Source organism: Crinia signifera, chromosome 2 (assembly GCF_055691185.1).
Source record: "Crinia signifera chromosome 2, ASM5569118v1, whole genome shotgun sequence".
In the NCBI taxonomy this organism is placed as follows: Eukaryota; Metazoa; Chordata; class Amphibia; order Anura; family Myobatrachidae; genus Crinia; species Crinia signifera.
In genome coordinates, this window is record NC_139218.1 from 392,982,863 (window position 1) to 393,007,463 (window position 24,601).

General features: G+C 44.3%; 1 protein-coding gene across 5 annotated transcripts in view; it reads left to right on the forward strand.

Moving 5' to 3' along the window:
- Positions 1–24,601, forward strand: part of LOC146058248 (uncharacterized) — a 102,132-nt gene that overhangs the window by 65,749 nt on the left and 11,782 nt on the right. For 2 of the 5 annotated variants that reach the window (XM_083170444.1, XM_083170450.1), the window contains exons 7-11: positions 6,696–6,796; positions 6,958–7,027; positions 7,369–7,469; positions 7,627–7,696; positions 8,693–8,767. The exons of 2 other annotated variants lie outside the window; for them this stretch is intronic. In XM_083170444.1, the coding sequence (XP_083026570.1) occupies positions 6,696–6,796; positions 6,958–7,027; positions 7,369–7,469; positions 7,627–7,696; positions 8,693–8,767 (417 nt within the window). Of the gene's footprint in view, positions 1–6,695; positions 6,797–6,957; positions 7,028–7,368; positions 7,470–7,626; positions 7,697–8,692; positions 8,768–22,337; positions 23,170–24,601 lie in introns of those variants that run through there. One more of the 5 variants, XM_083170451.1, reaches the window with a different exon arrangement.

The window sequence follows — 24,601 nt, forward strand, 5'->3', positions numbered from 1 at the left end:
ACTGTATATGTCCTGCTACACCGGCTTCTCACGCTTACCCTAACTCTGTATTTCTTTCTTCACTCCATGTTGACATTATCTAAACTACACTATTGTACCAGACCATGGTTCCTCAATCCTGTGCTATACCTATTCACTGTACATGCTTTCTGCCCCCTAGAGGGGTGTGTTGTGGCATGGGCCACAGCGAAGGGCTGTTAGGGGTGAAGGGTGCAGGCGGAGGGGGGAGAGGACTATGTCCGTCCTGCTACCATCCCTGCCATAATCACGTCTTGCCTTCAGGTCTCCTTACCTGCACCTTATGTCACCTGTCTGTCTCCCCCTCCCTCTAGACTGTAAGCTCCTTGGAGCAGGGCCCTCTTCCTTACTCTTCTTGCATTTCAATTACAACTCTCTTACTCACCTACCATCTATACCTGCATCTCTTCTCACTCCCCTACATCTCAGCTCTAGTACTCACCTACCATCTATACCTGCTTCTCTTCTCACTCGCTTCCCTACATCTCAGCTCTCTTACTCACCTACCATCTATACCTGCATCTCTTCTCACTCCGTTTCCCTACATCTCAGCTCTCTTACTCACCTACCATCTATACCTGCATCTCTTCTCACTCGCTTCCCTACATCTCAGCTCTCTTACTCACCTACCATCTATACCTGCTTCTCACTCGCTTCCCTACATCTCAGCTCTCTTACTCACCTACAATCTATACCTGCATCTCTTCTCACTCGCTTCCCTACATCTCAGCTCTCTTACTCACCTACCATCTATACCTGCATCTCTTCTCACTCACTTCCCTACATCTCAGCTCTCTTACTCACCTACCATCTATACCCGCATCTCTTCTCACTCGCATCCCTACATCTCAGCTCTCTTACTCACTACCATCTATACCTGCTTCTCTTCTCACTCACTTCCCTACATCTCAGCTCTCTTACTCACCTACCATCTATACCCGCATCTCTTCTCACTCGCATCCCTACATCTCAGCTCTCTTACTCACTACCATCTATACCTGCTTCTCTTCTCACTCACTTCCCTACATCTCAGCTCTCTTACTCACCTACCATCTATACCCGCATCTCTTCTCACTCGCATCCCTACATCTCAGCTCTCTTACTCACTACCATCTATACCTGCTTCTCTTCTCACTCACTTCCCTACATCTCAGCTCTCTTACTCACTTACCATCTATACCCGCATCTCTTCTCACTCGCTTCCCTATATCTCAGCTCTCTTATTCCCCTACCATCTATACCTGCATCTCTTCTCACTCACTTCCCTACATCTCAGCTCTCTTACTCACCTACCATCTATACCTGCTTCTCACTCACTTCCCTACATCTCAGCTCTCTTACTCACTTACCATCTATACCCGCATCTCTTCTCACTCGCTTCCCTATATCTCAGCTCTCTTACTCCCCTACCATCTATACCTGCTTCTCTTCTCACTCGCTTCATTATATCTCAGCTCTCTTACTCCCCTACCATCTATACCTGCAACTCTTCTCACTCACTTCCCTACATCTCAGCTCTCTTACTCACTTACCATCTATACCTGCTTCTCACTCACTTCCCTACATCTCAGCTCTAGTACTCACCTACCATCTATACCTGCTTCTCACTCGCTTCCCTACATCTCAGCTCTAGTACTCACCTACCATCTATACCTGCTTCTCACTCGCTTCCCTACATCTCAGCTCTAGTACTCGCCTACCATCTATACCTGCTTCTCACTCGCTTCCCTACATCTCAGCTCTCTTACACATTTACCATCTATGCCTGCTTCTCTTCTCACTCGCTTACCTACATCTCTGCTGTCTTATGTACTAAGTATTGTGCTGCTTATTGTTACCTGTGGTCTGTTAATGGTTCTAAATAAAAATTTAATAATGGTGCGTCATTAGCTGCTGCCAGTGTTACAGCTGGTGACACTGCACTAGGAAGGGGGAAGAGGTGATGGCCATCTCTTCATACTGCCGGTGCATGTAACTACTGCTGTCAGACCTCCGTAGGTCCTCCAGGTCTATGGAAGATACAGGTCTCTCCTCACACTGGGTGTATGGAGCTGTGGTAAGCTGCACTCTGCACCCGGTCACAGGGCTGGCACACATAAGAGCACAGCCTGCTAAGGTGGCAGGTGATGGGTGACCTCAGTCATCTTCCTCACTCAGCTCTGACAGGAGACATTGTACCGCTGCAGCCTAATTCCTGTCAGTGTATGTAGTATAGTCAGTGCTGGTCCTGAGGAGGGGGAGGAGCCTAATTCCTGTCAGTGTATGTAGTGTAGTCAGTGCTGGGCCTGAGGAGGGGAGGAGCCTAATTCCTGTCACTGTATGTAGTGTAGTCAGTGCTGGGGAGGGGGGGGATTGTAATTCCTGTCAGTGTATGTAGTGTAGTCAGTGCTGGGCCGGAGACTTCATCAGGTTTTTTTTTTAACAATCTCAACAACAATAAAGTTTATCTTGGTTCAAATGGATTTGGGTCTGTTGTATTAAGACTCCAAGCAGCTTCCTCAGAAGGATACATATCCTTCTGAGGAAGCCGCCGAGTGAAAGGCGGGGAAACGCGTTAAGGAGCCACACAGGTGCCGGCACCTCAACGCAGTTACACAGACGCTAACCTTGCTGCCCCGTTTCCAAGCGTGGAAGATCCCTGAAAGGCTGCATTGCATATGCAGAGAATCAGCAGCCGGGACACCACCACCTTGTGACCAGGACATTATCGGGAGAGTGGCTACTTATAGCTCAGTAGAGCTTTGTTTATCTCTGTCAATTCATTGGCTGAAATTCGTTCTGTACTAATCATTGAAGCATGCATGCTATCACTAACTAACAAAGAGGAGCTGTGAGAGAGCCAATTGTTGGTTGTAAGACTAACTGTTTATACTTGCTGATTACGGATTGCTAACAACTGTACTAACCTGAAGTTTAATATCATACATCCAAAAAAGCACCCTATAATTACTACATATATTGGGCTATGCTAAGATTCCTAAAGCAACAGGCACAGTAAAATCATAGTGAAAAGCTGCGTGTATATGTGTAGTACCGGCCGGTTATTTGTGTGTAATTATTGTTATATATTGTACTTTTTATTGAATTACATTTTTTTTTTTTTTAAATTACCTGGATCAGCGCTATCTCTAAGTCTTTTGATTGTCCTTTTGGTTGTAAGGGGTGGAGTATCACCTTAATAGAGACAGCTGCAGACCCAGGAGGGGATCTTAAATATAGATTTGCGCTCTGACACATTTTTTTTCCTTCTACTGTATTTGCCTCTACCACCTCTGATGGGAGGCTATTCCACTTATCTACTACTCTTTCTGTGAAGTAATTCTTCCTCACATTTCCCCTGTACCTTCCTCCCTCTAGTGTCAGTGCGTGTCCTCGTGTTCTGCTGCTCCTCTTCTTGTGGAGAATGTCTCCCACCTGTACCTTGTTAAAACCCTTGATATATGTGAAAGTTTCTATCATGTCCCCCTTTCCCTTCTCGGCTCTAAAGTATACATATTAAGATCTTTAAGTCTTTCCTGGTACGTTTTGTGATGTAGGCCATGCACCATTTTAGTTGCTCTTCTTTGTACAGTCTCTAATGTATTTATATCCTTCTGGAGATATGGCCTCCAGAACTGAACACAATACTCTAGGTGAGGTCGTACCAATGACCTATACAGTGGCATTATTACTTCTTTCTTTCTACTGCTGATACCTCTCCCTATGCAACCAAGCATCTGACTTGCCTTCTTCATTGCTTTGTTACATTGCCTACCTGCCTTTAAGTCCCCTGAAATAGTGACACCTAGATCCCTCTCTTCCTCAGTAGTTTCCATTATAGTGCCATTTATACTATATTTAGTCTTTGGATTTCTGAGACCCAAGTGCATGATTTTGCATTTTTTTTGGCATTAAACTGTAGTTGCCATGCTCTTGACCATTCCTCTAATCTACCTAGATCCTCAATCATTTGTTTTACCCCTCCTGGTGTGTCTACCCTGTTGCATACCTTTGTGTCATCTGCAAAAATGCACATTTTACCCTCAGTTCCATTTGCAATATCACCAATAAAGATATTAAAAAGCATTGGCCCAAGTACAGATCCCTGGGGTACTCCACTAGTAACCTTTCCCTCCTTTGACTGTACTCCGTTTACTACAACTCTCTGTTTTGTAACATGGGGCGTTGTGCCATTGTCTATACACTTACACAAGTTAGTATGTGGTGCCCGCTGTTCCTGTAACATGTCCAGGCTGTGACATACATGTAACGTGGTACTCGGGGGCAGGCGGTGGTCTCCTCATTGCTGAGTAGGGAAGTTCTCCCCTCCCCACATCGCTATACCTACTGTAATGTAATGCTCTGTACCCATTCCCCGCAGGTGGGTGCAGTGCTAGTAATCCTGCAGACCCCTGTGAGACCCCTCTGTACTCTCCGGGCTGTATATAGAATAACTATACCTACTGTAATGTAATACTCTGTACCCATTCCCCGCAGGTGGGCTCAGCGCTAGAAATCCCGCAGACCCCTGTGAGACCCCTCTGTACTCTCCGGGCTGTATATAGAATAACTATACCTACTGTAATGTAATACTCTGTACCCATTCCCTGCAGGTGGGCGCAGCACTAGAAATCCCGCAGACCCCTGTGAGACCCCTCTGTACTCTCCGGGCTGTATATAGAATAACTATACCTACTGTAATGTAATGCTCTGTACCCATTCCCCGCAGGTGGTGGCAGCGCTAGAAATCCCGCAGACCCCTGTGAGACCCCTCTGTACTCTCCGGGCTGTATATATAATAACTATACCTACTGTAATGTAATGCTCTGAACCTATTCCCCGCAGGTGGGCACAGCGCTAGAAATCCCGCAGACCCCTGTGAGACCCCTCTGTACTCTCCGGGCTGTATATAGAATAACTATACCTACTGTAATGTAATGCTCTGCACCCATTCCCCACAGGTGGGCGCAGCGCTAGAAATCCCGCAGACCCCTGTGAGACCCCTCTGTACTCTCCGGGCTGTACATAGAATAACTATACTTAATGTAATGTAATGCTCTGTACCCATTCCCCGCAGGTGGGCGCAGCGCTAGAAATCCCGCAGACCCCTGTGAGACCCCTCTGTACTCTCCGGGCTGTACATAGAATAACTATACCTACTGTAATGTAATGCTCTGTACCCATTCCCCGCAGGTGGGGGCAGCGCTAGAAATCCCGCAGACCCCTGTGAGACCCCTCTGTACTCTCCGGGCTGTACATAGAATAACTATACCTACTGTAATGTAATGCTCTGTACCATTCCCTGCAGGTGGGCGCAGTGCTAGAAATCCCGCAGACCCCTGTGAGACCCCTCTGTATTCTCCGGGCTGTACATAGAATAACTATACCTACTGTAATGTAATGCTCTGTACCCATTCCCCGCAGGTGGGCGCAGCGCTAGAAATCCCGCAGACCCCTGTGAGACCCCTCTGTACTCTCCGGGCTGTATATAGAATAACTATACCTACTGTAATGTAATGCTCTGAACCTATTCCCCGCAGGTGGGCGCAGCGCTAGAAATCCCGCAGACCCCTGTGAGACCCCTCTGTACTCTCCGGGCTATATATAGAATAACTATACCTACTGTAATGTAATGCTCTGTACCCATTCCCCGCAGGTGGGCACAGCGCTAGAAATCCAGCAGACCCCTGTGAGACCCCTCTGTACTCTCCGGGCTGTATATAGAATAACTATACCTACTGTAATGTAATGCTCTGCACCCATTCCCCACAGGTGGGCGCAGCGCTAGAAATCCCGCAGACCCCTGTGAGACCCCTCTGTACTCTCCGGGCTGTACATAGAATAACTATACTTAATGTAATGTAATGCTCTGTACCCATTCCCCGCAGGTGGGCGCAGCGCTAGAAATCCCGCAGACCCCTGTGAGACCCCTCTGTACTCTCCGGGCTGTACATAGAATAACTATACCTACTGTAATGTAATGCTCTGTACCCATTCCCCGCAGGTGGGGGCAGCGCTAGTAATCCCGCAGACCCCTGTGAGACCCCTCTGTACTCTCTGGGCTGTACATAGAATAACTATACCTACTGTAATGTAATGCTCTGTACCATTCCCTGCAGGTGGGCGCAGCGCTAGAAATCCCGCAGACCCCTGTGAGACCCCTCTGTACTCTCCGAGCTGTATATAGAATAACTATACCTACTGTAATGTAATGCTCTGTACCATTCCCTGCAGGTGGGCGCAGCGCTAGAAATCCCACAGACCCCTGTGAGACCCCTCTGTACTCTCCGGGCTGTATATAGAATAACTGTACTTACTGTAATGTAATGCTCTGGACCCATTCCCCGCAGGTGGGCGCAGCGCTAGAAATCCCACAGACCCCTGTGAGACCCCTCTGTACTCTCCGGGCTGTATATAGAATAACTATACCTACTGTAATGTAATGCTCTGTACCCATTCCCCGCAGGTGGGCGCAGCACTAGAAATCCCGCAGACCCCTGTGAGACCCCTCTGTACTCTCCGGGCTGTACATAGAATAACTATACCTACTGTAATGTAATGCTCTGTACCCATTCCCCGCAGGTGGGTGCAGCGCTAGAAATCCCGCAGACCCCTGTGAGACCCCTCTGTACTCTCCGGGCTGTACACAGAATAACTATACTTACTGTAATGTAATGCTCTGTACCCATTCCCCGCAGGTGGGCGCAGCACTAGAAATCCCGCAGACCCCTGTGAGACCCCTCTGTACTCTCCGGGCTGTATAGAGGAAGAGAACAGGACAGTGACACAGGAATATCAGGTAGAGGAACCTGCTCTGACCTCTCCTCCTTGTACATCAGCTTCTCACAGTGCAGGATATTGTGTTATTCCCATGTCCCCGCCCTGTGTGTGAGTCCTATAGAGATGTCCTGTGTAACGTGTGGGTGGGACACGTATGTGACACATGTCCTTGTATGACAGGCTGAGCCGGGACCAATGATCTATCACCAGCAGTGTAAGGAAGAGGCCGTTCCTGCTGAGATCAGCCCAGGTGAGAGACGCAGACGCTCTGGGGGTACAATGTTGCTGTATGGGGGGGATATGTATATTACTGGGAATGTGAGGTACATGTTACATTACGTATATGGTCATCCCTGACCGTTCCCTGGTCCCATCACAGTAAGTGTAACAGTCTGTGTTTCCCGGTCGCTGGTGACTGCGGCGCTGCAGGAGAACGGACCATTACCCGTGAGTCGAGATACGGTGGTTTTTATTTGCATGACTTTGGTTCTATGTTACTCCGCCATATCCGTCACTATAATGTGTTTGTGTCGGCTGAGTTCTTTTGCATTACCATTTATACAGATACATGTGTGTGCCCCTTCCCCACAGGTGGGTGTAATCCTACACATCCTGCAGACCCATATGAGACCCCTCTCTATACTCCGGGGTGTATGGGAGAAGAGAACAGGATGATCAGCCAGGATTATCAGGTAGAGGAACCCGGTCTGACCTCTCCCAGCTCTGCTTCCTCACATGTCTCACAGTGCAGGATATGGTGTTATTCCCGTGTCCCCGTCCTATAGAGATGTCCTGTGTATTGTGTGGGTGGGACACGTACAGTATGTGACACATGTTCTTATATGACAGGCTGAGCCAGAAGATGAGATGTGTTACCAACCATGTAAAGAAGAGGCCGTCCATGCTGAGATCCGATCAGGTGAGAGAGGCTGACATACAGACAGTAGTGTCATACAGGTGATAGGCACAGAGGTCTTTGCTGCTGAGATCAGATCAGGTGAGAGAGGCTGACGTACAGACGGTAGTGTCATACAGGTGATATGCACAGAGGTCTATGCTGCTGAGATTAGATCAGGTGTGAGAGGCTGACATACAGACAGTAGTGTCATACAGGTGATACGCACAGAGGTCTATGCTGCTGAGATCAGATCAGGTGAGAGAGGCTGACGTACAGACGGTAGTGTCATACAGGTGATATGCACAGAGGTCTATGCTGCTGAGATTAGATCAGGTGTGAGAGGCTGACATACAGACAGTAGTGTCATACAGGTGATACGCACAGAGGTCTATGCTGCTGAGATCAGATCAGGGAAGAGAGGCTGACATACAGACGGTAGTGTCATACAGGTGATACGCACAGAGGTCTATGCTGCTGACATCAGATCAGGTGAGAGAGGCTGACATACAGACAGTAGTGTCATACAGGTGATACACACAGAGGTCTATGCTGCTGGGATTTCCATGCAGTCTTCATGTTGGCCTATAACCGGTGTCTAGTGCCGTCTCCTGTAGGGTGTTCTACTTGTGGAGATATGGAACAAAGGACTCACACACACTGCCTGATTCTATTTTTCTTGGTAGCGAGCACCAGAGAGTAATTACTACTACACACAGACACCGGCCCCTTCTGTCTCTGCACACGTGTGTCTATGTGTAACACTGGCTACGGGTAACACGTATGTCCGGATATTCCTCCTGTCACATATGATAGTAATTACTACTACACACAGACACCGGCCCCTTCTGTCTCTGCACACGTGTGTCTATGTGTAACACTGGCTACGGGTAACACGTATGTCCGGATATTCCTCCTGTCACATATGATAGTAATTACTACTACACACAGACACCGGCCCCTTCTGTCTCTGCACACGTGTGTCTATGTGTAACACTGGCTGCTTATTGTCATACACAGGAGCTGAGGCCGGTGTAGAGCTGGATGCTGGTGACCATCAGGGGGTGCAGGAATATCTCCCAGAATCCAGTGCAGGTCAGTGCTGCTCGCTCTCCTATCATGTGACTTATACCAGACTGCCCTATATCACATTGCTGGACAGAACGGGAGGCCATAGACTGTGACCTGCGGCTGTTCTGGGTGTGAGCCGGTTCTATGGCTGCTCTGTAATATGTTGGGGAATAGATGTGTGACCGTCGGGTATGAGAGGGATCGGGCTGCTCCTCTGGTCACATATAATGATGGGAGGCCGTGGTTCTGGCTGTAGGGGGCAGTATGTGAGGTGAGGTGTAAGGACAGATACACAGATGGCTATAGGTGACCGTACAGCAGAGGCTCTCACACTTCTACACGGCATCAGTCGGCTACGCCAGCTGAGAGGGGTTCTTCAGGACATGTAGTGATCTGCACCCTTATTGGTGGTTGGGTGTATTGGATCTCCAAATGGCTGTGATGCTGAGTATGCCTGTGGGTGCCAGTAGCAGCATACAGTACACCCTACCCATGTGACAGCAGTGACGTTACATGTCCCTGGGCTCCCAATGTAACTAGCGGTAAGAGCATGGATGAGTGTAACAGAGAGGAAGTTTGGGCTTACCTATGGTGCCAGAGTGTACATAAGGGGTGTTGGTTACACCCTCTTACTGGCTGCGCTGTGTAGTACGCTGAGGTTGCCGGCCTCCATCGGGAAGTCGCTGGTCCTGCGTCCGCCCCTCCAGTGGTCAGTATTGTTTTGTGTTGATCACGGTACAGGTTCCAGCTCAGAGAGGTGACCTCAGCCAGGCTTACTCCCAGCATGCACTTCTCCATCTGCAGCATGTGCACCTAACACATAAACAGAAAGCATGTAAACAAACCAGACAGAAGTGATTACAGCACAGGCAACTGGGATAACGGGCCACTTTTGCATCCTGGTTTGCCTAGTTACTGATTGGCCTCATGGCTTCAGCCGGACACCTGTCTCTTATTAATTACCTGTCTGCAGCTAGATATCCGGTCATTGGTGGGAGTGGGTTTCCTTGCCATGTCTCCCTTCCGGTGATACTCGGTTGGTGCGTGCACGTTGCATATTCTATGGTCCTATCTCATGAAGATTCTGTGGATACTCTGTTCTGGATGCCCCTGTCTGACCTACATTCTCTCTACTTCGTGTGCAATTAAGTCCCGGACAAATGACTTGATTTCTGACCTGAACAGGCTGACCTGCAATCTCGCAGCATTTCCATCATCACCCTGGATTACAATTCTATGTAAATGTAAAGAGCTGGCCTGCAATCTTTCAGCACTTGCACTGCTGCCACTTGAGACTATCTATTTTCTGAACTTGCATACCTGAAAACATGGCCTGCACTGTCCTCTCTTCAGTGCTTCTTTGCTACCACACAGTGGCTTTAAGAGGGCTTGTCCAAATCAGTGGGCAGAAGTTCCTCAGTATCAGACTATCCTCAGGTCAGTCCTGTATTCCTGTTTATTGTTTTTTCCACTGTATCACGTAACATCTGTCAGTATCAGGTGACCCAGACAGGGGGCCACGAACCGTACGCTGGGTGCTGTGAAGCCCTTGTCCCCTTACAGGGGCCTCTATTGATTACCCTCAGTCTGTTGTTAGACCCTGCTCATCTGTCTTGGGTTAAGTCCACTACCTAGCAATATTTCTGACGCATCCGAGCACTGGCATTACTCCAACAAAAACGTATCCATTTTTTTTTTTTTTATTCAACACATAAATAGCAAAAGGTTAAAAAAGGATAACCTATATTCCATATATGTAATGTTAGCAGTAAAAGCGTTACTGAGGTTACAGCTAAGGCAGAAGTGTTAACCACTTTTGTTTTTTCATCAATTTTCACTAGCAAACGGGAGAATCTACAGGCACCATTAAGGGAGCCCCGCAATATTAACTATAGAATTCACTGCAAAGTATGTCCATAAGCGAGACTGCAAATTAAAACCAAACAAATCCCAGGGACCAGAGGGAATTCACCCAAGGGTACTGATGGAACTAAGGGATAGAAATTCTTTGGCATTCCATGTTTGAGAAATCATTTTTTTTCTGGTATGGTTCGAAGGACTGTAGATTATCAAAAGTAGTACCGATATTTAAAAAGGGAAACCTAGAAGTCCCACAAAGTTATAGACCAGTGAGCCTAACCAATTTTTTTTTAGGGAGTATTAAGAGATGGTATCCAAGATCATTTAGTGCTAAATAAAATAATCTGTGGGAACCAGCATGGATTTATAAGGGACCGTCATGCCAAACTAACCAAATTAGTTTTTTTGAGGAAGTCTGCATGAATCTAGATGCAGTCGGCGTTGTCTACCTGGATTTTGCACAGGCCGTAGACACGAGACTAATTCATATAATGCAGTATCTGGGAATAGGGGAAAAAATTGTATCTGGGTAAGAAACTGGCTGCTGGACAGCAAACCGAAAGTGGTTTTAAACAGTGCATTTTCAAATTGGATGCCAGTATTTAGTGGTGTACCGTATGGTCCATGCTCGGGCCTCTTCTCTTTAACATATTTATCCACAATGTAGAGGATGGTCTACTAAGCACTACACTACATAGGTAGTGTGATATATACCTGTAAGTGATCCTGTATAGGCTGTGGGGGAACACTGCCTCTGGTGGCCAGATCTGATGTTAGGTAGTTTGTTCTATGAGTGATTCTGTATAGGCTGTGGGGGAACACTGCCTCTAGTGGCCAGATCTGATGTTAGGTAGTGTGTTCTATACCTGTGAGTGATCCTGCATAGGCTGCGGGAGAACACTGCCTCTAGTGGCCAGATCTGATGTTAGGTAGTGTGATATATACCTGTGAGTGATTCTGTATAGGCTGTGGGGGAACACTGCCTCTAGTGGCCAGATATGATAGGTAGTGTGATATATACCTGTGAGTGATTCTGTATAGGCTGCGGGAGAACACTGCCTCTGGTGGCCAGATCTGATGTTAGGTAGTGTGTTCTATACCTGTGAGTGATCCTGTATAGGCTGCGGGAGAACACTGCCTCTAGTGGCCAGATCTGATGTTAGGTAGTGTGTTCTATACCTGTGAGTGACCCTGTATAGGCTGCGGGAGAACACTGCCTCTAGTGGCCAGATCTGATGTTAGGTAGTGTGTACTATACCTGTGAGTGATTCTGTATAGGCTGCGGGAGAACACTGCCTCTAGTGGCCAGATCTGATGTTAGGTAGTGTGTTCTATACCTGTGAGTGATCCTGTATAGGCTGCGGGGGGAACATCTCTAGTGGCCAGATCTTCTGTTAGTGTGTGTGTGTGTGTGTGTGTGTGTGTGTGTGTGTTTATATACCTGGGAGTGATGCTGTATACGCTGTGGGTGGAAGGGTTAAAAAAATAATAATTGTGGGACCACTCGGACAATGGTTGCTGTCTAGTTAATTAAAATCGGGTAATATCTTGGTTAACAGGAGCCTAAATATTTAGGATTTACTCTTTATGGTCATGTGCGCATAACTACTGCAAAGTGCGTTGGCATCGCTTTTTTTTTTCATTCTGTTTGTTGCTAAGTAGCAGACTACAATTAATCCAACCGTGCACATTTGCATGAGTACATCTGAGGTTATATTATAGACCTTATTTATTTTATCATTTTTGATAAATTACATCCAATATAAAAAAAATATATACTTCTATTAATAACGTTATGCAACATAAACACATTGGCATGTGACGTAAAACATTTCATTATTAGAAAACCATAATGAACCAGAGGCAGAATTAAGTATGGAACCTGTAATCTTTATATTGGAGAGTCTAATGTTTATTCTAAAACACAACTATTTCTGGTTTACTCTTAAATTCTTACTACAAAAAAAGGTACAGCAATGGGAATTATGTTTGCACCCTCTTATGCCAACTTGTTTCTAGCTCAATGGTTATAAGACAACATATGGATAAACAACCCATATATAAACGATCTAATCTTGTTGGCACATTTCATCGAAGATCTAATTGTTATACGGAGAGGAACAAAAACAACCTTAGAATTATTTAAAACATGAACAAAAAATGACAATTTGGAATTTACAAGCACAATAAATAAAAATGGGAAATACATTTTCTAGATCTGATGATCTAAGACCCAAAAGCTAAATATAGTATTAATGGCACTATATTGGAAACTGCTGACAAGGAATGGGAATTAGGAGTCACATATTAGGTGACATTAGGCAATTTAACAAAGCAATGAAGAAGGCAAGTCAGATGCTTGGTTGCATAGGGAGAGGTATCAGCAGTAGAAAGAAAGATGTAATAATGCCACTGTATAGGTCATTGGTACGACCTCATCTAGAGTACGGTGTTCAATTCTGGAGGCCATATCTCCAGAAGGATATAAAGATGGTACAAAGAAGGGCAACTAAAATGGTGCATGGCCTACATCACCAAACTTACCCAGGAAGACTAAAACCTCTCAATATGTAGAGAAGGAAAAGGTGGGACATGATCGAAACGGTCACATATATCAGGGGTATTACCAAGGTCCAGGAGGGAAGATTCTACAAATATAAAAAGTGTTAGAACATGAGATTTGAAGGGGAAGCAGGTTCAGGGGAGGTCTGAGGAAAAATGACTTCACAGAAAGGATAGTGGACAAATGGAACAGCCTCCCATCAGCGTTGGTAGAGGTTAACACAGTAAAACACTTTAAACATGCATGAAATAGCCCTAAGAATATCCTTAAAAAGAAATAAGGATCAAATAGGGTTTAGCATTCTCAGCATCGTTAAAAATAAGGACAGACTACATGGGCAGAATGGTTCAAAAGCTTTCCTAAGTAGATTGTAACCGTTACCTCAACGCCACCAGCAATCATGCTTGATTGAAAAATATACGAGGTGTCCAACTTAGAAGGAACTGCTCCAAACGAGATACCTTCAAGAAACAATTTCTGGAAAAAGACTTTAAGAAAGATTTTCTGGAGACAGAACTAGAAACATCAACAAAACCTGAAAGGACAGAACTTTTAGTCTATAAAAACAAGAGAGGGAGAGAACAGGAAGTCCGCCTTTTCATAACTGACCACTCAAGCCATGGTAAGGACTTGGAAAAAATACTGAAAAAACATTGGACCATCCTAACCATGGAAGAAGAAATAAAAAAAATCATTCCAGAAAAAAACAAAAGTGCACCCAAAATAAAGACCATAATAGTAAAAAGTCACTTGAAGGAAAGAAAACATGAAGAACACACACAATCTCGCGAATGAACTTTGATCTCTCCGGGTTCTACCAATGCATAAATTGCACAGTGTGTAAAAACGAAAAACCACAACAAGAAACCATCAAATCGAATTGCAATGTGTGGAGTTTTTAAGATAAAAGAAAAATATCACATGCCACATGAAAGACCAAAAGAAAACTCCATATCCAGATTTCAGGAAGATTTATAGAATATCATGAACAAAATAGAAAACCATACATTTTTTTTTAACCCCTTCCTGACATTTGACGTACATTTACGTCATGGCCGGGATGTATTTCCCGACGCATGGCATAAATGTACATCATGCCATTTAACTGTCACCGCGTCTATAGACGCGGTGACAGTTTGGAGATGCCTCCCCCCCCCGTCGGCGATCGCTGTGATTGGCTGTTCAAATGTGAACAGCCAATTACAGCGTTTTCTGTGTACCGGCGAATAACGTTCGCCGGTGACACAGGGATCGGTGGTGATTGGTGCTGTAAAGTACAGCACCAATCACCACGGGGTGTAAGGGTGACACTGGTGTCACCCCACCCGCCCCCAAAGGCCGTGATTGGTTCGTCGGACCGACGGACCAATCACAGCCATGGAGGGTGATTTAAACTAACGGTGACTGCACTGCAGACGCCATTCCGGTCTGGAATTGCGTGCAGTGCGGTCCGGTCACCGTGCCTATCTGCCGTGATATACTGACCTGATACTTGCAAATACTTACCTGATCACTGCTTGTAGCGTGCTGGATGCTTCCTGGATCTTGTGACTTCTTGTGACTTCCTGTGTTGTGCTGCTGCAGTGTGATAGTTATAGATAGAGAGATAGAGAGAGATAGAGAGAGATAGTGACAGAGAGTGCTATATTTTGTGTCTGCTGCCCCCCCCCCCCCCCCCCCTGTTGTGCTGATCAGTATATCTGTGCTGATCAGCAACTTTTTGGGGGTGCTGGTTTTTTTTTTATATATATATATACAGCTGTGCTGCGTGTGCAACTGACTGCTGCCCCCCTTTTGTGCTGATCAGTATAAATTAACTGATCAGCAACTTTTTGGGGGTGCAGAGTTTTTTTTTTTATATATATATATATATACCTGTCAGTGCTGCTGCTGCAGTGTCATAGAGTGATAGATAGTGAGAGATAGAGAGAGATAGTGACAGAGAGTGATAGAGAGTGCTATAGTTTGTCTGCTGCCCCCCCTTTTGTGCTGATCAGTATATCTGTGCTGATCAGCAACTTTTTGGGGGTGCAGAGTTTGTTTTTTATATATATACCTGTCAGTGCTGCTGCTGCAGTGTCATAGAGTGATAGATAGTAAGAGATAGAGAGATAGTGACAGAGAGTGATAGAGAGTGCTATATTTTGTGTCTGCTGCCCCCCCTTTTGTGCTGATCAGTATATCTGTGCTGATCAGCAACTTTTTGGGGGTGCAGGTTTTTTTTTTTTTTTATATATATATATATACCTGTCAGTTGCACCAAAGGTTGTGCACCTGCTGCCCCTCACTGGTAATCAGTGTCGCATCAGTGATCACCTTTTTTTTTTTTTTTTTGAGGGTGCTGTGGGGTCTTTTTTAAATTTTTTTTTTACACACACTGTGATTTTGTGGGTGTCCTGTGGCCACTGTGCGCTGATCAGTGACGTACATCACTAATCAGCTTTTTCGGCACAGGGTTGATCTATTTATTTTTTTTTTATCAAATTCCTGTTTCCTTTGAGCGCTGTTCAGTGACGGACGTTACTGACCAACATCTGTGCTCAATTTTTGGCGCAGGACCTTTTTTTTTTTTTTTTAACCCCTTCAATTTTTTTTTTTTTATTGGGATCAAATTCCTGTATAAAGTATTTTTTTTTTCTGCACTACATACACACTACACACTACATACCCCCCCGGGTTGAAATAAAGTTTGTACCCCCCCTACACTATACACGTGTTGAAACATTTCACTACCAGAAACACAAAAATAAAAATGGCATCCCAAATGTCATCCCAGTCATCCAGAAGAATGTATTCAGCGGAGGAGGCATATGCCATGCTTGCCTTCTGACACAGCCAGTGATGCAAGCGGGGAATTTGAAGGATTCATCTTAAGCTCCTCTTCCTCCTCTAGTGATGAGGGACCCCCTCAAAGACGCCCCCGTAGAGCAGCTGAGACCCCCACCCCCCCAATAATTGATCTCGTATGGACCCCACCACCAGACAATTTTGAACTCCAGGTTCCTGAGTTTTTGGCCATCCCAGGAATCCAATTTGATTCCACAGGTCTCAGAGAAATTGACTTTTTCAAATTATTTTTCTCTGATGATTTTATAAATTTAATGGTGGACCAAACTAATTTATATGCCCAGCAGTTTATTGCTCAAAACCCCACGTCATCATTTGCTAGGTGGACCCCTGTAGATGCAGTAGAGATGATGACGTTTTGGGGTCTGGTGTTTCATATGGGCATAGTAAAAAAAAGCCAGAAATTAGGCAATATTGGAGTACAGATGTTCTGTACAGCACCCCACTTTACCGTATGGCCATGACCCGGACTCGTTTTGAGTTAATCCTTAAATTTTTGCATTACAACAATAATGCACAGTGCCCACCCAGAGATGATCCCACCTTTGACCGGCTATTCAAAGTCAGGCCGGTCATTGATCATTTCAATGCCAAATTTGCAGAGATGTACATCCCAGATAAATTCATTTGCATAGACGAAGTCCCTTATACATTTTAAAGGAAGGGTTAAATTCCGCCAGTACCTTCCCAATAAGAGGGCAAGGTATGGCATAAAAATGTATAAGCTGTGTGAAAGCACCTCAGGGTACACCCACAGGTTTAGGGTATATGAAGGGAAGGATTCAAGAATTGAACCGCCAGAATGCCCCCCCTCCCTCGTAGGTGTTAGTGGAAAAATTGTCTGGGATTTAGTGCACCCCTTCCTGGATAAAGGTTATCACCTCTATGTGGATAACTTTTACACTAGAATCCCCCTGTTTAAGGCCCTTGGTTCAAGAGGTACAGCAGCTTGCGGTACTGTGCGCAAGAACCAAAGAGGCCTCCCAAAAACGCACATTGCCCAAGTAATGAGAAGGGGTGAAAGCAGGGCACAATCCACCGAAAATATGTTGTTGGTCAAATATGAGGACAAGAGGGATGTCCTTATACTGACAACAATTCACGGAGACAGTACCACCTCCGTCCCTGTACGAGGTACCAGTACCCACACCTCAAAACCTAATTGTATCCTGGATTACAATAAGTACATGGGCGGAGTGGATCTTTCAGATCAGGTACTGAAGCCGTACAGTGCCCTGCGGAAAACAAAAATCTGGTACAAGAAGCTGGCCGTGTATATCATCCAGATGGCACAGTATAACGCTTACGTGCTATTCCGTTCTACCGGCCAGAGGGGGACATTTATGCACTTTCAAGAGGAAGTCATAAAGGGCCTAATATTTGGGAACCAGCAGGCAGAGGGCCCCAGTACTTCTAGTACTGGCCCCCATATTGTACCAGGGCAGCATTTTCCTGATGAAATCCCCTATGTATAAAGGAGTGTTTTAAAATATACCACACATCTATGGATTATTAGGTTCATCATTTCACCGTGCTTCGGGGGTCTTGCTAATGCCACATAGCACCCACCATTCATTCCACCAGAATCTGAGCTGCAAAATCCAAAAATCACTCCTTCCCTTCTGAGTCCTGCCATGCACCCAACTGGTATTTTTTGGTCACATGTGAGGCATTGCCGTACTCGGGAGAAATTGGGGCATAGATTTTGGGGTGCTTTTTCTCCTTCATACCTTATGAAAATGAAAAATTTTGAGCCAGAACTGCATTTTTGTGTAAAAAAATGTAATTTTTCATTTGCACAGCCCAGTTGTATCAAAATTGGTGAAACCCCTGGGGGTTTGAAATGTACACTATACCCCTAGATGAATTCCCTGAGGGGTGTAGTTTGCAAAATGGGGTCACTTGTGGGGGGGTTCCACTGTATTGGTGCTTTGGGGGTCTTGCTAATGCGACATAGCACCCACCAACATTCCACCAGAATCTGTGCTGCAAAATCCAAATATCACTCCTTCCCTTCTGTGTCCTGCCATTTTTTGGTCACACATGAAGCATTGCCGTACTCGGGAGAAATTGGGGCACAGATTTTGGGGTGCTTTGTCTCCTTCATTCCTTGTGAAAATGAAAAATTTTGAGCCAGAACTGCATTTTTGTGTAAAAAATTTAATTTTTCATTTTCACTGCCCAGTTGTACCACAATTGGTGAAACCCCAGGGGGTTTGAAATGTACATTATACCCCTAGATGAATTCCCTGAGGGGTGTAGTTTGCAAAATGGGGTCACTTGTGGGGGGCTTCCACTGTATTGGTGCTTTGGGGGTCTTGCTAATGCGACATAGCACCCACCAAAATTCCACCAGAATCTGAGCTGCAAAATACAAAAATCACTCCTTCCCTTCTGAGTCCTGCCATTTTTTGGTCACACATGAAGCATTGCCGTACTCGGGAGAAATTGGGGCACAGATTTTGGGGTGCTTTGTCTCCTTCATTCCTTGTGAAAATGAAAAATTTTGAGCCAGAACTGCATTTTTGTGTAAAAAATTTAATTTTTCATTTTCACTGCCCAGTTGTACCACAATTGGTGAAACCCCTGGGGGTTTGAAATGTACATTATACCCCTAGATGAATTCCCTGAGGGGTGTAGTTTGCAAAATGGGGTCACTTGTGGGGGGGTTCCTAACTTTTAGCATCTTATGGTGCCTAGAAACCTACATGGTGCCTAAAAAATAATCTCATAAAAAGGAGGCTCCAAAATCAAGTAGGTGCTCCTTCTATTATGAAGCCTGTGGTTTGGTCAACGTGCACACTAGGGCCACATATAGGATATTTATGAAAACAAAAGAATTGGGGGAATCAATTTTTAGTCACATTTCTCTAGTAAAATGTACTGTGTTCCTTAGAAAAATGTATTAAAATTGCAAATCTGCAAAAAAAATGAAATTTTGAAATTTCACCTACACTTTGTTTTAATTCCTGTGAAACACCTAAAGGGTTAACAAACTTCCAAAATGCTGTTTTGAATACTGTGAGGGGTGCAGTTTTTGAAATGGCATCATTTATGGGGGTGTCTCACATACAAGTCCCTCAAAGTCACATCAGAACTGAACTGGTCCCTAAAAAAATCAGTGTTTGACATTTTCTTGAAAATTTTAGAATTTGCTATTCATATTTTAAGCCTCCTAGTGTCCAAAAAAATTAAAAGGAGGTTGAAATAATGATGGCAACATAAAGTAGACATATGGTCTATGTTAGTTATTAACTATTTTGAGTGGTATGATTATTTGTCTCACAAGCAGAAAATTTAACATTTTGAAAATTGCAAAATTTTCCATTTTTTTACGACATTTTGGTATTTTTCACAAAAAAACAAAGACTGTATCGACGAAAATTTACCACTAACTTGAAGTACAATGTGTCACGAGAAAACAATCTCAAAATCACTGGGATAAGTAAAAGCAAAAAAAAGTTATCCCCACTTAAGTGATACATGTCAGATTTGAAAAAAAGGGCTCTGTCAGGAAGGCAAAAACAGGCTGCGGCGGGAAGGGGTTAAAGAAATACGCGACCGCAATCCTCAAGATTTTTACTCCATAAGTATTTAAAAATAAAGCGATGAGAGTGCAGAGTTGGTAATCTGGACCTGAAATTATCAAAAGAGCAAACCGAGATGATCTACAAACTTAAGCATTAAATCTAGAATGTTATCTTTTACTATAATCAACTGTTTTATATCAAGAAACCTAGCTATTTGTTTATACATTTTTACATATATGTATAATTTATACTTAGACTGTATAATTATTAATCACTATTAGTTAAATAGTTTTACTTCACAATTTTATTTTTATTTCATTTTATTAATGAGGTGAACATTGTCTTTATTACATAAATGCAGCATACAGTTTACTATTATACTGTAACTGTCTACCCAAATTATCCTTTTTTTTGTCTCACCACTTCTGTTTAAGTCCGGGTTGGGTGGTTTAAACCAAATGGGTTTAAAAACAAAACAAATATATTTTAATATACTGTGATTACAGGCACAACACAGTGACTTCTTTAAAAAAAAAAAAGAAGCCTATTGTAAGGGAATCACTGGTATTATTCCACATTCTTTTCAGTCTTCATCTAAGTAAGCTGAATCAATTTAGAAGATCACACACACACACACACACACACACACACACACACACACACACACACACACACACACACACACACACACACACACACACACACACACACACACACACACACACAACAAAGATTTAGGGAGGTGAAACAAATAAGAGGTGCTAAATCTTCCTAGCATCAAGATCTTCCCAACATTCCCATGGGACAGGAAAAAAACAGTTAACACTCACAATCTTAAAGAGTAAACAACACCAATACATTAAAGAGTAAACAATACCAATACATTAAACAGGCAATACACAGAGAAACATTTTTTAATATTCATGTTTACTTCGATTCAAAACCTTGTGACCTATACCGTGCTAATGCTTAACTCCTTTTTTTTGTGCTTGTGCGTTTCTCTGAAAAGTACTTTTTACATGTCTTACTTAGGTTTAGTCTAAAATTGGTTTTATTGAAAGATTTCAAATAAATCATATCAAAGCCTAATGACTTTGTTGAAGCATCAAAACACGGTTTCAAATGCATAGCAATGTTTCACCGTATTATTATAACAAACATGATTACGTTTTTCCATTAATAGGTTAATGCAAAAACAACAAAAAAAGGTTTAAACAAAAACAGGTGTTTTTTTTTTTTTGCTTTTTGCTTTTGTTTTTTTTTAAGTTGTTTCCTACCGATCATGGTTTTAATATCACGGTCCTATTGTGTGTCCCTGTCTATACACTTGTCGCTACATTTCTGTCTTTATTCAATCTAGATATGTACTAAAAATGCCTAATGTCTATACTGATGATGAATTTTTGAGTAAATCTTCATGAAATACAATTGATCAAACACACCAGCGTCAGCCTGGCGGCTCTGCGACGTTTCCCAGGTTATGAGCTGGTAGTACTTTGATGCCCTTATATTGATTTCAGATATTTGACATATCGCCACATTTTCAGATGGAGCATCACTCGCTCTAACCAACTCTGATTAGCTCACAGTGATAACCAATCAGCGCATAGCCTGACCTTCTCCCCCGCTGTAGCTTCTACTGTCACAACCACAGCATGATGAGCAGGGAAGCAGCAATTTGCAAACCTTCGTACAATGACCTGGGATGTGGGCCAGCCGCCGGTATAGGTTGTGAATCTGTATCTCCCGCTGGATTTTTTTTTTTTGTACAAAACCGCCTTTGTTGGATTTGGTTTTGGACTAAAAGATGCTTGTGAAAAACCGCACCAAACAGTACACAGATTAAATGTGTTTGCTTTTATTACAAGGCTTACATTTGCGAGGCATGAAAAAAGATGTAATACAGAAATATTTTTTTTTCTTTTTGACTCACGTTAACACACAGTGGGGTATACACAGTGGTGAATGGCCAGCAGTCACAGTACTGTATACACAGTGGTGAATGGCCAGCAGTCACAGTACTGTATACATAGTGGGGGCTTATGGCCAGCAGTCACAGTACTGTATACACAGTGGGGGCTTATGGCCAGCAGTCACAGTACTGTATACACAGTGGGGGCTTATGGCCAGCAGTCACAGTACTGTATACACAGTGGTGAATGGCCAGCAGTCACAGTACTGTATACACAGTGGTGAATGGCCAGCAGTCACAGTACTGTATACACAGTGGGGGCTTATGGCCAGCAGTCACAGTACTTTATACACAATGGGGGCTTATGGCCAGCAGTCACAGTACTGTATACACAGTGGGGGGTTACAGCTAGCAGTCACAGTACTGTATACACAGTGGGGTTATGGCCAGCAGTCACAGTACTGTATACGCAGTGGGGTTACGGCTAGCAGTCACAGTACTGTATACACAGTGTGGTTACGGCCAGCAGTCACAGTACTGTATACACAGTGGGGTTATGGCCAGCAGTCACAGTACTGTTTACGCAGTGGGGTTATGGCCAGCAGTCACAGTACTGTATACGCAGTGGGGTTACGGCTAGCAGTCACAGTACTGTATACACAGTGTGGTTACGGCTAGCAGTCACAGTATGCACAGTGGTGTCCAGTATTTTAAAAAAAATAAAAACTATTGCAGAGTGCGCAGTGAAGCATTCTGACTCTGCCAGACTCCGATTCCCCGATGTTCTGATTCTCAAGAATCCGAACCACTCATCTTTTAATAATGATGTGACCCATCCGCTGATGTACAGACGGTTTATCTCAGTACTTTTGTCCCCAACAGGTCCGCACGCCTCCTCACACTATCCTGAGATGACGCATCAGTGTTCGGAGTGTCAGCAATGTTTCCCTAATCATTCAGCCCTCGTCACCCATCAGCAAACGCATAGCGCCAGTAATCTGTATAGTTGCTCGGTCTGCGGGGTGCAATTCAGCTCCACATTGGCTCTTAATGCCCACCAGCGATGTCACACCGAGGACAAAGTCTTTCACTGCTCTTACTGTGGGAAATCCTTTCATCAGAGGTCACGTCTTCTGTACCATAAGAGGACTCACACCGGAGAGCGGCCATTTTCTTGCCTAGAGTGTGGAAGATCTTTTACCAGACGCTACGGCCTTACCACACACCAGCGCATTCACTATGGTGACAAGCCGTTTAACTGCATGGAGTGTGGTAAACGTTTTGTCCAGAAATCCCGCCTTGTCAAGCACCAGCGCACTCACTCCCGGTAGAGGCCATTTGTCCACCCCCCCCCCCCTCCATTCTACAAAACTTTGCTATCAGTGTGTTGGAGCACCCCTACTTGGCACCTCCATCTTGGCTATCAAAATCTGTGGCCAACAAGTAAAAAGACTCCGCTGTGGAATTGTCAGACTGTTACGTTACAGAACATTTGCAGTTTTGTACATTTGTGAGGAAGCTTTAATAGGCCATGTAACATTACATCTTGATCTGCTTTCTAGCGAACACCACAAAAAAACAGCGGTGGCAGCCATTTTGTGGCTTAAATAGTAATATATGTCTGCGTAGCCTATCAGTACACTGGAACCCAGTGCCCTCAACAAGACAAGATGGCTGTTATGTGGGCTGAATGGAAAAAAGTTATAGCCTATCATGTCACTTGTAATCAATGAGGGACGCTCATTCCTAGTAAAAAGTTGAATATTTAGTATTAAATCATCCTACAAATGGCAGCTTCCACTCTGTGTGGGGGAAATTTACGAAGACGGGAGTTCTGTTGAAGAATAATAATAATTTTATTTATATAGCATGCTTTCTCCAATAGGACTCAAGGCACTTAACAAAATAAATTATACAGTACAGAAAAGTTTTATATAAATGATACTTAAGGGAATTAAGGAATTGCTTGAGTAAACAGGAAAGTCTTGAGTCTGTTTTTGAAAGGGGGCCTTGCACAGGGTAGTGGAGCTGCAACTCAACTCTATTGAAGATGGGATATTGCCCAAAGCAACCAATCAGCACCTCCTATAAGATAGTAGAATCTGATTGGTTGCATCTGAGTAGTTTTACTCCTGTGTGTGTATGATACAGTACGTCTGCTGGTGCTGATGTGTTTGGCTATTTGCACTTCTAAACTGCCGAGGTCACTTGCTGTTGCTGTTTATATAGAGGGGTATCTAATGATGACACTTTTACCCCTTTCACATCGCAAATGCCGATTCGTATTCTGGATTCGTGCATGCGTCCATCCTGGGAGCATATTGCTGGGTTGCTGACCTCAGTTAGGGGCGGGGCAGAGTGGCAGTGCGTCAGAAGTCCCTTTCACACTACACAGAGACCTGGGTTATTTTTGCAATGTGAAAAAGAGGTATTTTATATTCTATAGAGGCACAGCTAAATATATGGTCATTTATTAACCGTTTCTTATATTCCGCAGCGTTGTATAGAGTATATATGAACATTCACATCAGTCCCTGCCCCAGTGGAGCTTACAATCTATATTCCCTACCGCATGTACACGCACACACAGACATTCTAGGGTTAATTTTATTGGGAGCCAATTAACCTACTAGTATATGTGTGGATTGTGGGAGGAAACTGGAGTACCCGGAGGAAACCCAGGCAAGCATGGGGAGAATATACAAACTCCACACAGTTAGGACCATGGTGGGAATGGAACCCATGACCTCAGTGCTGTGAGGCAGTAATGTAACCATTACACCGTCCGTGCTGCCCCGTATATATAACACATGGTGGAATAGAACCCATGACCTCAGCGCTGTGAGGCAGTAATACTAACCACTACACCGTCCGTACTGCCCTGTATATATAACACATGGTGGAATAGAACCCATGACCTCAGTGCTGTGAGGCAGTAATACTAACCACTACACCGTCCGTACTGCCCTGTATATATAACACATGGTGGGAATAGAACCCATGACATCAGTGCTGTGAGGCAGTAATACTAACCACTACACCGTCCGTACTGCCCTGTGTATATATAACACATGGTGGGAATAGAACCCATGACATCAGTGCTGTGAGGCGGTAGTGCTAAGCATTACACCATCCGTATTGCCCCG